This window comes from Eublepharis macularius, chromosome 8 (genome assembly GCF_028583425.1).
Source record: "Eublepharis macularius isolate TG4126 chromosome 8, MPM_Emac_v1.0, whole genome shotgun sequence".
Lineage (NCBI taxonomy): Eukaryota > Metazoa > Chordata > Lepidosauria > Squamata > Eublepharidae > Eublepharis > Eublepharis macularius.
In genome coordinates this window covers 16,455,007-16,470,590 of record NC_072797.1, presented here as the reverse complement: position 1 = coordinate 16,470,590, position 15,584 = coordinate 16,455,007, and the positions used below count along the sequence as shown (strand labels likewise).

Genomic DNA, 15,584 nt, shown 5'->3' with positions numbered 1-15,584 from the left:
TTGCTTAATGCTAGCACAGACATTGGAGTCCCACACGAGGGCAGTAGAGAGTCAGTAAAGGCTTGATAGGTTTCTTCCTGACCTTCCCTTTAGCCACTCTTGCAGCTATCTCTTTGTTACCTAGAATGCTATTCTTGGGGTTTCCTTCCTCCTTATCATTTCCCTTTCTCTCTTTCTTCCTCTGCCCACCATGAGGGCTGACATACTTTCTACAATCTATCTCCAACCTAGCTTAGATAGATAGCCAGAAGCCTATAGCCTGCATTTCCTGTCTAGGGTTGCCAGTGAGATTTGGGGGGTGAAGCCTGTGGATGGCAGGGTTTGGGGAGGGACCTCGGTGGGGTATAATTTTTCCCTGAAATCCAGCAATCCATGTCTATACTTCTTTTTATGAACTTGAATCAGTTTTGAATCAATTCTCCTTTCATGAAGAGGAAAATTTGATTTAGATCTCTAAGAAATAAAGTATTTATTGATTCATATACTACAAGCATAGTTGAAGATTTAAGAACAAGGTGAGCCATCTGAGAAACAATTAAACACAAGCCACAATGTATCTGAACATATCCTTGTGGCATCGGACTGCTTTTGACCCTTTGTATCATATTAGAGCGGCACAACAACAGGCAGAAATCCACAGGTAAGGAAAACTACATGATCCCACAGTTTAAAAGAACCCTCAAAGATAAATTAATGAGAACACAAAGAGAATTCCTCTTCTGAAAGAGGAAAAGAGAATAAGGGGAATCCATTGTGATAACTAAAAAGAAAATTTTGCAAAAAGAAACCCCACCCCCTTTCTGGAACAACCTTCCCCCTCCATTTGAGGCAGAGGTTAGGCCAAAGCTTCATGGTTGAGTGGGGAGGAGGATTTATAGCCAAATCTGCCCAGTCCTCCCTAGTCCACCACACCTGAATTCACCGTCTCGTGATTTTCACGAGTTTCTCAAAGCCTGTGGCTGGCCACTGCAGCAAAAAGAACCCTGGCCAAGATGGATCCAGTCAGGCAAGCATGTGCCCGCACTAGCAGTTTAAGCATTTGAGAGCCAGCGGAGGCCTTGAAGACCTACTGCAGTTTGGGCAGCTTGCAGCCGAATTCCAGGTCTGCCCCAGACAAGAAACCCTTTTCAGTGTACGCTCGGATGCTACAAAGGGCTGCGAGTCAAAGGAAATCTGTAATGGGGGAACAAATTGGGCTTTTCAGCATCTACCTCAATGCTACATTTTGGCAAAAGCTGCAGATGCAACAGCTGGTAAAGCAGTTAAAATTAAAAAAAGGTGCTAGAAACACCAGGGAAAGTAATGGAAGAGAAACGAGGGTGTCTTATTTTCTCACTTTTGCTTCCCTAGTCTAGCAAGAGAGGATTTTAACAACACGCTGTCCACGAGCGCTTCTGTTCAAAAACACTCTGGCAACAGCTCTAGTGACCATTATCTGTGGAAAGAGAATACTTCTGACCGGCCACAGCAATATTCACAAAAGGGCAACGCAACAATAGGAACAAGTGAAAAGCAGTAATCACAGCTAAGAAAAGAAGTACAATTACCATCCAGATCGCTCTCGGGCGTTTCGGCAGTATACCAATCTGATGCAGGTCCCGTCCCATTGGCTGTCATGGCTGCTACCTGGAAACTGTACTGGCTTCCTTTGTCAAGACCTGTTTGCAAGACAAATTAATCCACAGAGAAAACCCAGTTAATGTCGCCAGGCTTTTACCCTAAAGCCCACTTCTAAATCTAAAGCAACTGTAAGTGGTGCTAGCAAAACTTCACATAAAAGGAGTAATATTAATAACTGCTTATATACCATTCTTCTAGACAGATTAGTGCTCTACTCAGAGCGGCGAACAAAGTCAGCGTTGTTATTATCCACACAATACAGGTGGGGAGCTGGGGCTGAGAGGAGTGGCTGACTCAAGGCTACCTGCTGAGCTCATGGCAGTCATGGGAGTCGAACTAGCAGAGCGCTGAGTCGCAGTCCAAACACTTAACCACTATGCTACAGAGGAACATATTGTTGTCGTAAACATTGTTGAATGACATGGCCACTAAGGGTAGAAATTTTAGATTTCACAAGAACGTTCATGGTCACAAACCAGCACACATCTGAGAGAAAAGTTAAATTGTTGTCACCTGCTTTGCATTTTGCCAAGAGTCTCAGTAACTGACTCTTCCAAGGGATTATCAAGACTCAGTTTTCAGTTTCTTTATGCTCCCCTGTGAGACTTGGGGTTCATGCCAGTCCTAGACTTTGCTTTAACTTGCAAAATATATTCTTATTTGATATAATTTTTAATATATAACTTCATTTATACTTAGGGTTGCCAGTCCCTTGCTGGGAGTGGGGTTTTACCTGCCCCCGCCCTCCCCCTGCCCCCGCTTACCAGGCTGGTGAGGGGAAAAGGCGGAGGAACACACCTCTGGGCATGCTCCTGGGCAGCACGGCATGCACCCATGCACTGCAACTGCCCGTATCAGGCCTGAATTGGACCGCCGCGGAGCACAGCAGTGCTCCTGCACTCCTCTGTGGCCTGATCCAGGCCAAATCAGACAGAAGCAGGCCTGGATCTGGATCGGGCCCAAATCGGCAGTCTGCAGAGCACAGGAGTGCTCCCAGGCCAGCCTGTGGCCTGTGTGGTGATGATGTCACTTCCCGGAAGTGATGTCATCATGCAGGCCAGGATCATGTGCAAGGGCAGAAGGCAGGGTACCAGGCCTCAAGCCTCCCGTCTGAGGGCTGACAACCCTATTCATACTTTGCCTTTCTCCCCAATGAGGACTCAAAGTGGCTAACATGGTTCTCCTCTCCTTCATTTTACGTTCACAACTCTTTGTGGTAGGTTAGGCCGAAAACGTTTGACATGCTCAAAGTCACCCAGTAAGCTCCCATGGCAGAGAGGGGATTTTAGACATAGTTCTGTCTTCTAACCTTTACGCCCTACTAGCATTCTAACCACTCTACTATAGTGACTAACCCTGGAAAGAGAAAGACAGACATTGGGGTGGTCACACTGAAACAGCAACAGCAGTAGTTAGGTCAAATAGTGTCTTAAACAGAATCAAAACTAGTATTTGCACAAAGGCTTTCAGGAAAACATTTGTACCTCATGGAAATTGCTATTTCCCACCTACAAATGAAAACTGGACTATAATCGTTGATAAAGCCTTAGGGGCTAGGCTCAAAAGAAAGTACATGTATGTGACATATTTGAAAAGACACATGAGGAAGCTTAGGAAGCAGATTAGTTAATAAAATTAAAATCACTATTAAACAATGAATCAACCATTTACAAGTGTAATAGTAAACTCTTGCAGCTGCTCTAAAGAGAAAAAAAAGCAACATGAATCATATAATAACCCAATCTACAACCAGGGTAAGGTTGCCAGCCACCAAGGGGGCCTGGAGTTCTCCTGGCATTACAGCACATCACTAAACTACAGAAATCAGTCTCCCTGGAGAAAACGGCAGCTTAGAAGCACGAGTTCTACAGCATCGCATTCCCGCTGGGGTCCCTCCCCTCTCCAAACCCCTCCCTCCCCAGGGTCCACCCTCAGTCATCACGGAATTTCCCAACTGTAGACCAAGGTAAAAGGAAAAAAAATCCACCTGGTGCCTGTGAGCAACTGTAAAGAGACAGTTCCATAACAACAACAACAACAACAACATTCAATTTATATACCGCCCTTCAGGACAACTCAATGCCCACTCAGAGTGGTTTACAAAGTATGTTATTATTACCCCACAACAATCACCCTGTGAGGTGGGTGGGGCTGAGAGAGCTCCAGAAAACTGTGACTCGCCCAAGGTCACCCAGCTGGCTTCAAGTGGAGGAGTGGGGAATCAAACCTGGCTCTCCAGATTAGAGTCCCGTGCTCTTAACCACTACACCAAACTGGCTCTCATAAATGTGCCATCACTCTGACAAAGGCAACCTCCCATGCCACCTCTAAAAATGGGTTTTCAGGAAGAAGGGCTTCTGCAGGTGACCTCAACTGGCAGGCAGGCACCCACAGGAGTGAGCTGTCCTTCAGATCTCATACTCCCACATCACTGAAAACTTTAATGGTTTCTGCTTAAGGCCAGGTCATAGTATGATATGAGACATGCATTTGGATTCCTCATCCTTTGTCTTCAGTTCCTACAGTACAGACCTCCATTGCAGACAGTGTCCTTCCAGCATGAGGCACTTTCCACCTAGGTGTCTTCTGTGAGCTCAAAGCACCTTAGTGCTGGAGAGATGCGCTCCACAATGGAGCACCACCTCTCCAACAGAGAACAACTCTGCATGGAAGGATCAGATCCAAGCAGGTTGCCAACTGCCAGGAAAAAAAAATAGTCTTCTCCTAATGTGTAGATATGAACAGCTGAAGTTTTTCATAACATGGAGGTAAATGACATTCTGTTAAGCAGGGGTCCCCAACCTCTTTGATCCTGCAGGAACCTTTGGAATTCTGACACAGGGTGGTGGACACGACCACAAAATGGCTGCTGCAGGAGGCGGAGCCAACTACAAAATGTCAGGGATAACTCTAATAGCAACTCTTCAACATTTCAGGCAAAAGCTCTGTTTAACAGGAAGATTTTTAAAAGGAACCTATGTTTGAAAATCTTTTCTTGCCTACACACAGTGATGATCCAGGTGCTGTGACGGTAGCACAATTTGCACAGCCAAGCAGATCTCCAATGGTCAATCAGAAGTCCAGCTCGTCCAAAGCCATTTGAGCCTGCCTGTTTTCTAAAAACATTTGGTGGATGCCAGGAAAGGTGTCAGTGGTCATCACTAGAGATGGGCATGATCCAAAAAAAATTAACGATCCAGCTGATGGTGGATCGGCGCCGGCGACGATCCTGAATTAACGATCCACACCGATCATCTCCCATTCCCGAACTGTGGATCGTGGATGCCAAAGCGGGGCACACTGGTATTCCCAGCTATGTGGAAAGGTGGGTTGTGGCAGCAGCCGACCCTCTCAGTCTCTCTCTCTCCAAAGGCTAGCAAGTAGCTAGCAAGAGCTCTGTCCCACTCCACTGCTTGCAGAAAGTGAAACCCAGCCTGGGAGCCCACTGCTATTTATAAGCACAGGTCCCATTGAGCAACACAGGAGGTCTGTGTTTGGCCGTCAGAGCTGCCTATCAGGGTTTGCAGGAATGAGATTGGAGTGCCCATGGCTACAGAACACCCCCTTCCCCCTCCCTCCCCTGGGTGTCTTCTCCCAACTGGTGACTGCTTTGCTGCTCCATGGTTGGAAGGAAGCCCTGCTGATCAAGGAAAGCTGGGCTTCCATTCGGGTTACCAGGGCGACAGGAGGGCAAACAGAGCTCAGGCATTCCCCTGGCTCCACTACCAGGGGAATAGATTGCTGGTGCCTGAGTGTCTGGATCTCCGAACCGAACCCGATCACCCCAATCCAGGCCTCTCTCGATCGCTGGATCGTTGGCCATGGACGATCACGATCTGTCGGGTCATGATTGCGCGATCACCATTATCGTGGGTTTTTTTCGATTTTAATGCAGATCATGCCCATCTCTAGTCACCACAGTACCCGTGAGCGCCACATTTGGAACTAGGGTTGCCAGGTCTCCTTACCCTCCAAGCAGGAGGTGGGAGATTTACCTCATTTACCTCTGTGCCGCACTCGCATATGCTCCCGACCTGCGTGATGATGTCACTTCCAGGAAGAGACATTATTGTGCAGACCATGTGCTGCTCCTGGGAGCACTGCTGTGGTGGTGCAATGGGCCACTGTGGAGCATGGGAGCACTGCCGGGGTGGTACAACAGGCCCTGGAGTGCTCCTGCAATCTGCAGCGAGATGAATTGGGCCTATTTCTGGACGAATCAGGCCCATTTTAGGTTGGCCTACTGCCAATTACCCTCACCTTTCCCCCCTGCTGGCCAGGTAAGCAGGGTGAGGGGGGTGGAAGGAGGGAGCAAGGGATCCCCCACCTCCAATGGGGGACTGGGGACCCTTGCCATTAAGCCTCTTTTAAATGGACTGGACATTTTTTTCTCCAGGCCAAGGACAATCCTAGATCTACACTCAAGAGTTGCTAAAGGAAGCGTTAAATAAAAACTCAAGGAAGCTAGCGTGTTTTTGCTATAGCTAGGTTCCATTAAAAGAAAAAAAGAAAAACGTTGATTTGGGTTTTTTACTTTTTCCAGTGAACTGCGTTGGGCTTTTGCTCTCTGCAACAGCAATATATGTTTATCATTTTGTACCCCTTATACTGACCATGAAGCACAAAGATAAACAGTTGGTTTAATTGCAAAGATCCTCTGGGGAAGAATGCTCAAAATTAAAAACAACACTTCTAAATTTTAGCTGATGGCGGATCTTACAATAAAACCAATAGCAGTGATTTAAAGTCCTTATTGTAACTCTGAATTACTTTACTGTTGCAGCTGTCCTCATTAGTGGGCAAAAACACCTGCCTTTTCCGACAGAAGCTTTTAAGGAGACATAAAGGCTGAGTGCTGGAATATTTAAATCATCTATTTAAAAGCGTCATGATTTTCAGCTCTTCTAGAAATCATGTAATATGCAAATAAACAATAGCAGCAAGATACGATGTTTGTTTCTGGCTACATTTAACATACTGAAATATGAATACTCAAAGTGATCAAACTGACACCTTTGTAAATATAGGGAATGGAGAGATGACACAGAAAACAGGGTCCAAATACTTTTAAGAGTTGTCGAAAGGGGAAAAAAACAGAAGTAACTTTTTCTCAAGCCAGCACCTCAAATACCACCTGCTGAAATCTAACCCTACCTAGACTGCTTTCTAAGGGACTTCCAAGAAGAAATTACTCTGCAGAACTGAATACCACTTTTCTTTGGATCCAACCCTCAGGGCCAAGCTACACATGACGAATGACACTTGAACGGCAAGTGTATTTCTCCCTGTTCACTTGCCCTCCACTCAATCCACTTGCCGTTCAAGTGTCATTCGTCATGTGTAGCTTGGCCCACAGACTCTGTTTGTAGCCTTGATGACTATCACACTGAGCCTGGGTGATAGGCTGAGCAGCAGGGAGGCTCAGGGCCAAACTACAAGTGACGAATGACACAGGATGGACACTTGTCAGCTTCCCTCAAGTTTTGATGGGAAATGTAGGCAGCTTGGTGGAATGCTGGACAACCGACAGTTGAAAAGTCAATTGGACAGCAGTTGGAGAGCCAAGCTGCAAGACTAGGATGCCTACATTTCCCATCAAAACTTGAGGGAAGCTGACAAGTGTCCAACCTGTGTCAGGCGTCACTTGTAGCTTGGCCCTCAGTGTTAGAACAGATGCTTTGTATGCAGAAAGCAGGTTCTATTACTGTCAGAAACTGGCTGGTTATCTGAGATCCTGAATAGCAATACTGACACAGATGGTCCAATGGTCTGAATATAAAGGCAGCTTCATATATTCATCAACTACCCACAAAGTCTCATAGCCTCCAGACACAAAGGGCCAAGCTACTAGTGACGAATGACACTTGATCGAGTGGAGAGCAAGTGGAGGGCAAGTGAACAGGGAGGAATACACTTGCCGTTCAAGTGTCATTCATCACTTGTAGTTTGGCCAAAAGTCTGGCAGAGAACTTCCTAGACAGCTCTCTTAGGAGACATGCTATCAGATGCTGTGGGGAAGCTGACCCTTGTAGCAGAGAGTGAGAATCAACCTATCTGTCTACGAACTTTGGTTGCTTAAAGGCCCATACTGCAAGGCAGAAAGATAATTTGAGGCTATCTCCACTCCAGGAGTCCACTCCTTTAACACCCTTGCTAGCCACCAAGGTACTTCGTTGATTCAATTTCCTGCTCCCCTGAGATTTGACTTCCTGTCCTGCATAAGTTTCATCTGGAGCTGCCTGCCAATAATGGATTTTTAGTTTATGGCTGTTTCCACACATCCTTAAAGGGGCGGCCCACTCACCAAACGTGGGCAGCTTTTCCACTTCACTCCAGCCATCTACATTTTCAAAATGGTTGCAAGCTGTTTGGCTTCTGGCTTTTTGGTGCTTTTCTGGTGCTGTGGGAAAGTGCAGTTCCAGAAAAGATGCCGAAAAAACAGAAGCTCAAAAGCCTGCAAACATTTTGAAAATGTAGGGCCAAGCTACACATGACGAATGACACTTGAACGGCAAGTGTATTTCTCCCTGTTCACTTGCCCTCCACTCAATCCACTTGCCGTTCAAGTGTCATTCGTCATGTGTAGCTTGGCCCGTAGATATCTGGAGTGAAGTGGAAAACCTGCCTGCATTTGATGAGTGGGCCGTCCCTTTAAGGACGTGTAGAAATGGCCTGTGTCAGATTCCTTAGGCCACGAAGAGTATCCTATACACTCTCATACTGGCTGATAGATCCAGAGGAGTTAGCTGTGTTAGTCCGTAGTAGCAAAACAGAAAAGAGCCCAGTAGCACCTTTAAGACTAACCAACTTTACTGTAACGTAAGCTTTCAAGAACCACAGTTCTCTTCGTCAGATGCAACTGTAAAGTTGGTTAGCCATACTGGCTGATGTGAACTTGGTGTTTATGGATGAATAATTAGCCCAGTGAATGTAGTGGACTGAGAGGAAGTTTTCTACTAAGAAAAGGAGGGTTTTTGCTGAGTCACACCTTCACTTCTCACCCCCAATTTACCCCTCATGCTATTCTCAATGGCTCCTAGGAGCAGGGAGCCGAGTGGGCTGTAGGGGGAAGGAGGAAGCAGGAATATATCATTCTAGTGACAGATTTCAGTCAGTGGAAAATTGCCATTGGTTCCAACCCATTATATGCAAAACTCAATTGTTATGAAAGAGGAGAAATGCTAACATATGAAAACATTTAAAAAAGAATCTGGGTTATTAACACAGAAAACCCGCTACATTTCCCTCTTTCAGTGTCCCATTCCACATCACACTTTCGAACAGGAGACCTTCCCCAACATGGTGCCCCACAACACCTTTCCTGGCACTCACTAAGTATTTTCAAGAAGTAAGTAGGGCAAGGTTGGCTTTTGCACAGCAAGGCTTCTGATTTGCCATTGGAGATTTGATTGGCTGGGCAGAATTTTTTAGAACTCTGCTGTGGCAGCAGCTTTAGCCCTAGCCCAAAGATTTTTCACCGTGTGGCTGAAGATAAACTGCCAAAGCCATTTTGTGGTTGTATTGTCGAAGGCTTTCACGGCCGGAGAACGATGGTTGTTGTGGGTTTTCCGGGCTGTATTGCCATGGTCTTGGCATTGTAGTTCCTGACGTTTTGCCAGCAGCTGTGACACTGAGAGATCTCTGTCTTTTGGTGCTACACCTCTGAAGATGCCAGCCACAGCTGCTGGCGAAACGTCAGGAACTACAATGCCAAGACCACGGCAATACAGCCCGGAAAACCCACAACAACCACCGTTTTGTGGTTGTTTCTGCCTCCTGCAGCAGACATTCCAAAGATGTCTACAGGCACAAAAAAGTTTGGAGACTCCTAATTAAGAGTGACCCAGAAATAGAATCTGAGGGCCAAGCTACACATGACGAATGACACTTGAACAGCAAGTGTATTTCTCCCTGTTCACTTGCCCTCCACTCAATCCACTTGCCGTTCAAGTGTCATTCGTCATGTGTAGCTTGGCCCTAAGGCAGGCCTATAAAGAAAGGAGTAGGCTTGACTCTTTGTAGGTTATTGGGGTAACTAGAAACAGGAAGCACTTTAGCCCATAACCCAAAGTCCTTTTCAAATATATCAGTTTGCTTCATCTAATATAATGGATGCCTTAAACTCTTACTGGGAAAATTCAGAGTCTTATAGGTGCTACTCACTACAAAACTGGTACGATTCCATCTGGAACCATTTTATATTGGGTAAAGTGGATTGCTCTACAGGCATTCAGAAATTGGAAGCCTATCGAAAAAAATTTCCTATTGTGCAATTTTTGCAGGAAAAAGAAATTGTTTCTTCTAACATTCATTGTCAAGAACGATTGAATTTCTAGATGTATGGAACTCCTTAGGAATTGTTATATTTTGGGTTTTGTATGGTTATGTTTTAAGTTAATGTGTAATAAATTTATTATTAATTTTTAAAAAGGTGCTACTGGACTCTTGCACTTTTCTACAGCAACAGACAGACTAACATGGCTACTCATCTTGATCTATCTCCATGAAAATAATCAAAACAGTGACTTTAGGAAACTGTTACCATTGGAGAGCACCCACTCACTCTTCTCCCTTGATGCTTGATGACAAAATCCCTCAATAGCAGGAATCACCCAGAAAGTTACAATAAGCTTGGAAAAACATTGCATCCGTCAGGGGCACAATATCCCTCCACCGTCCCCCAAGCTATAACGACAAGCATTTTAGTACTTTATAAATAATACAAAAAATAGCTTTGTACCAGAGGAAAAAGTTCGGTTTTCTCGTTGTCAAGTTGGCATTTGCAGAAACCAATTTAGGTCTAAACAGCTAGGCAGAAGGGAGAACTGTGTTTCAATCTCATTAAGCCAAGGAAAACCGAGAGACAACTATACAAAACAAAACATTAAAGGAGAAAACCAAATAAAAATGTATGAAGGTTGTTTCTGTACAGTCCAATAAGTATCACATGAGTGCAAGGAAAACATTGTTTCCTGGAAGTGAAAGTACATCCTATTCCTAAACCAGTTCATTTGTCAACGTCTATGTATTGCGACATCATACTAACACTGACCTGTGAACAAGTACCAGAGGTTGTTGGGTTCCAGTGTTTCAATGTCGCCTCTCCGCATAGTCTTTCTGTGTCGGATTTTATAGCCAGTTATAAATCCATTTTGCGTGCCTGGTGGTGGTGGTAGCCAACTAACTTTGATACTCTGAAAAATAGAATAAAATAAAGGTTCATGACGATTTAATCTGTGAGGGAGAAATGCACATCAATCTGATCAGCGCAGATCTATTTAATAACAACAACAACAAAATTCAGGATCTGATACTTTAGTCATTTCAAAAACAAGAGCCGGACTCTGGATCTCATGGGGGCCTTTTAGGACTGATTGCTCTTCTGTGCAAAAAGGGGGGGGGAATGCCTCTAATCAAGTGTCAGTGAGAAACATTCCCATTTTTGACCCAGCATCCCAGTTTTCAGTGCAGAGTGAATTGGCTTGCATATATTTATTCTAAAAAATGATGATACTGTTAGCAGTCAGACCCCTTCATTATATTGGAAAGGGAAACCTATGGATATGGATCTAGATGGGTAGCCATGATAGTTTGTCTGTAGCAGTGGAAAAGAGCAAGAGTCCAGCAGCACCTATAAGACTAAAAAAATAGTGGTAGGGTATGAGATTTCGTGAGTCACAGCTAGACATGGGCACGAACTGAAAAAATTTAATGAACCAGCGGTTCATGGTTTGGTGCCGACGATGAACCTGAACCAGCAAACCGCAACAAACATTTCCCGTTGCCGAACCGGTTCAAGGTTCGTGGTTCATGGCCATCAGAACGGCCCCCGTTGGAATTAGAGAGCCCATATTCCCAGCGAATGTTTAACAAGCTCTCCTCCAGCCATTATCCAAGTTTGGTCAAGATTGCAATAGGGATCCAAGCTCCAATTAAACTCTCTCTGTCTCTCTCCCCAAAGGCTAGCAAGTAGCAAGCAACAGCTCTGTCACACTCCACTGCTCGCTGAAAGTGAAACCCAGCCTGGGAGCCCACTGCTTTTTATAAGCTGAGGTCCCATTGAGCAATACAGGAGGTCTGTGGTTGGCCGTCAGAGCTGCCTATCAGGGTTTGCAGGGATGAGATTGGAGTGCCCATGGCTACAGAACACCTCCTCCCCTCTCCCTCCCCTGGGTGTCTTCTCCCAGGTTGTAACCACTTTGCAGCTCCATGGTTGGAAGGAAGACCTGCCAATCAAGGTAAGCTGGGCTTCCATTCGGGTTTCCAGGGCGACAGAAGGAGTGCAGACAGAGTTCCAGCATTCCCCCGGCTCCGTTTCCAAGGGAATTGATTGATGGTGCCTGATTGTCTGGCTTCATGAACCGCGGAAGAACACACTGAACCATGCCTCTAATGAATGCTGGTTCATTGGCCATGGATGCTCACGAACCGCTGGATTGCGAATGGAAGATTGGTTGGTTCGTGGAGGTTTTTTGGTTCGTAATGCGGTTCGTGCCCATATACAGCTCACTTGTTCAGATCTGAAGAAGTGAGCTGTGGCTCACGAAAGCTCATACTCTACTGCTAATTTTCTGAAGAAGTGAGCTATGGCTCAAGAAAGCTCATACCCTATCACTAATTTTGTTAGTCTTATAGGTGCTACTGGACTCTTGCTCTTTTCCACTGCTTATGGATATAGAATATCATAAGTTCCTTTCCCCCCATGTGCTTCAAGCACCAAATGGCCTGGCTAGGCAGAATGCTGTTGCCAACTCCAGCTGAAGTATGGAAAACTACTAGATTTGTCAGGCTGACTATCTGCCCCTCTATGCCCCAGAGATGCACAAGAATTCAGAAAATATGGGGACTCAAGAAGTTCCTCTCAGCATCTGACCTTCCCTCATCCCCTTCCCTATTCAAGGCTAATCAGAGCTCTTATAGCCACTCCCATCTAGACATTGCGGGTCATCAGTCATCATTGATAAATTTAGTTTCATCCAGGAACACGTTCCAGTTCTTTGTCTCACCCCAGAGATGGCCATTAAGCTATTGCTTTTGGGCAGAAGATGCACTCCTACTCCAGGGTATGTTCCACAGTATAATTGTGCTACCCTCCATCACAGTCATGTGTGTGTTCTGGAATTCTTTGCACACCCTCAAATGCATGTCTGAGTCTCTCTCTTCCTGCCACAAAGTGTTGGATGCTCAAGCTGCTCTCCTTCTGAACTGGTAACTATAACCCCAAACCCAGGAAACTCTATCCAACCTCCTCTCTGTTTTTCCTAAGCAAGTCTGTATGTGTGTGGCATCTGTTCTTGTATGATTCCTTTTGATACCCCTTTAATAAAAAACATTTTTATTTAACAGACACTTGGTCATTTCACAAGTCCTCTGAGACAAGGACCTGGTATATATCTGCAGAGATCCCACTTGTTGTTACCCACTCGCAAGCTCGTTTCCTTGCACGCTAATTCCCTCAACTTGCAAGAAGACCCTCCCATTTTGCTCACAGCATTCTCCAGAGACATGGTCAAGGTGGCTCACAAAACCAGCATATGTAATAAATCATTATAAATCTTATTAAAAAGAACATTAAACATCATAAAATGATATTCATAAAACAGGTCTCAGACTCTAAGAACATCATTAAAAAGCTATATAAGATGGAACACCATCAATTTAAAGCTTTGGTTTAAAAATATTTGGGTCTACCTAAGTGGAGTAGGTGACAAACGAACCTCAACTTGGAGGGCACTCGAAAGGTGAGGTGCCACCACTGGGAAAAAACAACAACTGTCTTTGGTTGCTTCACCCCTCATTTCTTCATGAACACAGAAGGCAATACTTGGGAGAAGGATTTTAATTGGACTATGGTTGCCAACCACGCATATGGAAATTCCTTGAGATCTGGGGTTAAAGGGTGGGGCAGGTTGGGAGAAGGGGAGAAGGGATCTCAGCTGGATATAATGCCAAAGATTCCACCCTTAAAAGCAGACCATCTTCTCCAGGGGAACTGATGTCTGTTGCCTGGAGATCAGTTGTAATTCTGGGAGATCTTCAGGCCCCACCTGGAAGTTGGCAACCCTAGGCTAGGCAGTACGAAAGAAGGTGATCCTTCAACCACCCCAGTCCTAAGCTGTTTAGATCTTTAAAGATTATAATTAGTACTTCGAATTATGCCAGGAAACAAATGAACAGCAAGTAGATGTGCAGTATAAGAATGCTTCCGAATTCCTTCCTAACATGAATTATCCCTGGAACACATCCACACAAATGAAGCTTAGAGGGTTGTGAAGTGGATCGTGGGAAGGATGAAGGATGGTACCTTTGATGCTGCAGTAGCATAGAACAAATACAGAATTGTTCAGGTGGTATTCATCTAAGAACTTTGGGGCAGTCACTTTCCCTAAGCCTAACCTACCTTACAGGGTTCTTGACAAGTTATTGCAGTGAGAGAAAAACCCTGAGGTCCTTGGAGGAAATGTGGGATAAAAATGAGAGAGGTGGAACCTTATTTGCTGTCTCTCATGTTAGAATTCTGCTTCAGAAGTCGTCCTCCTCCTCACCCCTCACATCTCCTCTCAAAAATGACTTTTAAAAGTGTTGGCTTCATGAAACACTAAAGCCATAGGATTGGGTGGAATTATTTATTTGAGTATATTTATATTCCTCACAGCACAAGGTTCATGAGGTATCTCGCCATAAAATCAATAAATAAAAACTATTCTAAGTAACATGCCATAAAGTTGATAAAAGTAGCAGCATAAACAATAAAACGTTAAAACGCCAATAGAAAAAGAAGAAAGTAAATGCTATTATGTATGGCAGAGAAACAGGGGGAAAAAACCACACCTGCATAGTCACATATAGTCTTCAGGATGAATTAGGTCTGTCTCACATTGAGTCAAACCAGTGGTGTACCAAGGTCAGTGGCAATGCCTTCTTCAGGGTCTCAGGCGGAGGTTTTTTCGCATCACCTGACTCTTTTTAAAACTGGAGATGCCAGGAATGAAAACTCGAATCTCATGCTTGAAAAGCAAATTCTCAACCATTGAGTCACAGCCCCCTCCCTATGCTTCCCAGTTTCCTACCAATGCAGACAAATCATGCTCCTTTAGGCAGACCAGGTTAGCTTCTCGGACTCCAAAAGAATGCCCATCCCTTGAAATCCACCTCTCTGCCAATAATGCTTTTGTGACCCCCCGAAAAGTTGGAGGATCAATCAAGGACGACCTGCCTCAAATCTGGTTTGGGTCTTTCTGAGGGGAACCTGAATTGTTTCAAGCAAGATTGGCATCGAAAGACATTTTGGATGGCTGCCCCCACACTGTGGAAGTTGCTCTGTTAGGAGCTGGTGGCTGGTGTCACGCCTATAGACCTTTCAGCGAAAACTCAAAAACATTTCTGTTCCACAAGGCCTTTGTTCCAACTGATGAAATTGGACAGCACCTTGCTCCACTTTACTATGTTCTATGTGCAATTTTATAATGTTACAAGCAGGGGACCCACAAAGCGTTGTGGGGGCATCTCATTTCCCCTTTGTCCCCCCTCACTATTTTCTCTTTCCCTTCCCTGGCCCCCCCGCCCCCCGCCCATAGCCTCTCCTCTTTCCCTACTTCTTTCTTTCCTTAATACTCATGAGCTAACCTACATTAATCTGATGGCTTTCTTCAGCTTACCTGCCTTTCCTCTCTAGGAGCCTAGGAAAAAAAAACTAGGGCTGTTTTGGCCTACAAGTCTACCCCTGCTCCCTCCATCATTCCTTGAGAGGCTCAACAATTGTTGTGATTGCCTAGCAACTTCCAAAATAGCCCCTGAGAATTCAGTGGGCATTCTTTTCATAAAGCTACAGGTGTTGTTTCTATTACTTGGGGAAGGTTAATAATAATAATAATATTTGATTTATATACCACCCTTCAGGACAACTTAATGCCCACTCAGAGCAGTTTACAAAGTGTGTTATTATTATCCTCACAACAATCACC

At 44.9% G+C, this 15,584-nt stretch overlaps 1 protein-coding gene across 1 annotated transcript in view; it reads right to left on the bottom strand.

Annotated features, from left to right (window-relative positions):
• The window catches only part of DCC (DCC netrin 1 receptor), an 814,397-nt gene that overhangs the window by 207,579 nt on the left and 591,234 nt on the right, over positions 1–15,584 (bottom strand). The window contains exons 13-14 of the mRNA XM_054986644.1: positions 10,673–10,814; positions 1,548–1,658 (exon numbers count right to left, since the gene is read on the bottom strand). Of these exons, the coding sequence (XP_054842619.1) occupies positions 1,548–1,658; positions 10,673–10,814 (253 nt within the window). The remainder of the gene's footprint in view (positions 1–1,547; positions 1,659–10,672; positions 10,815–15,584) is intronic.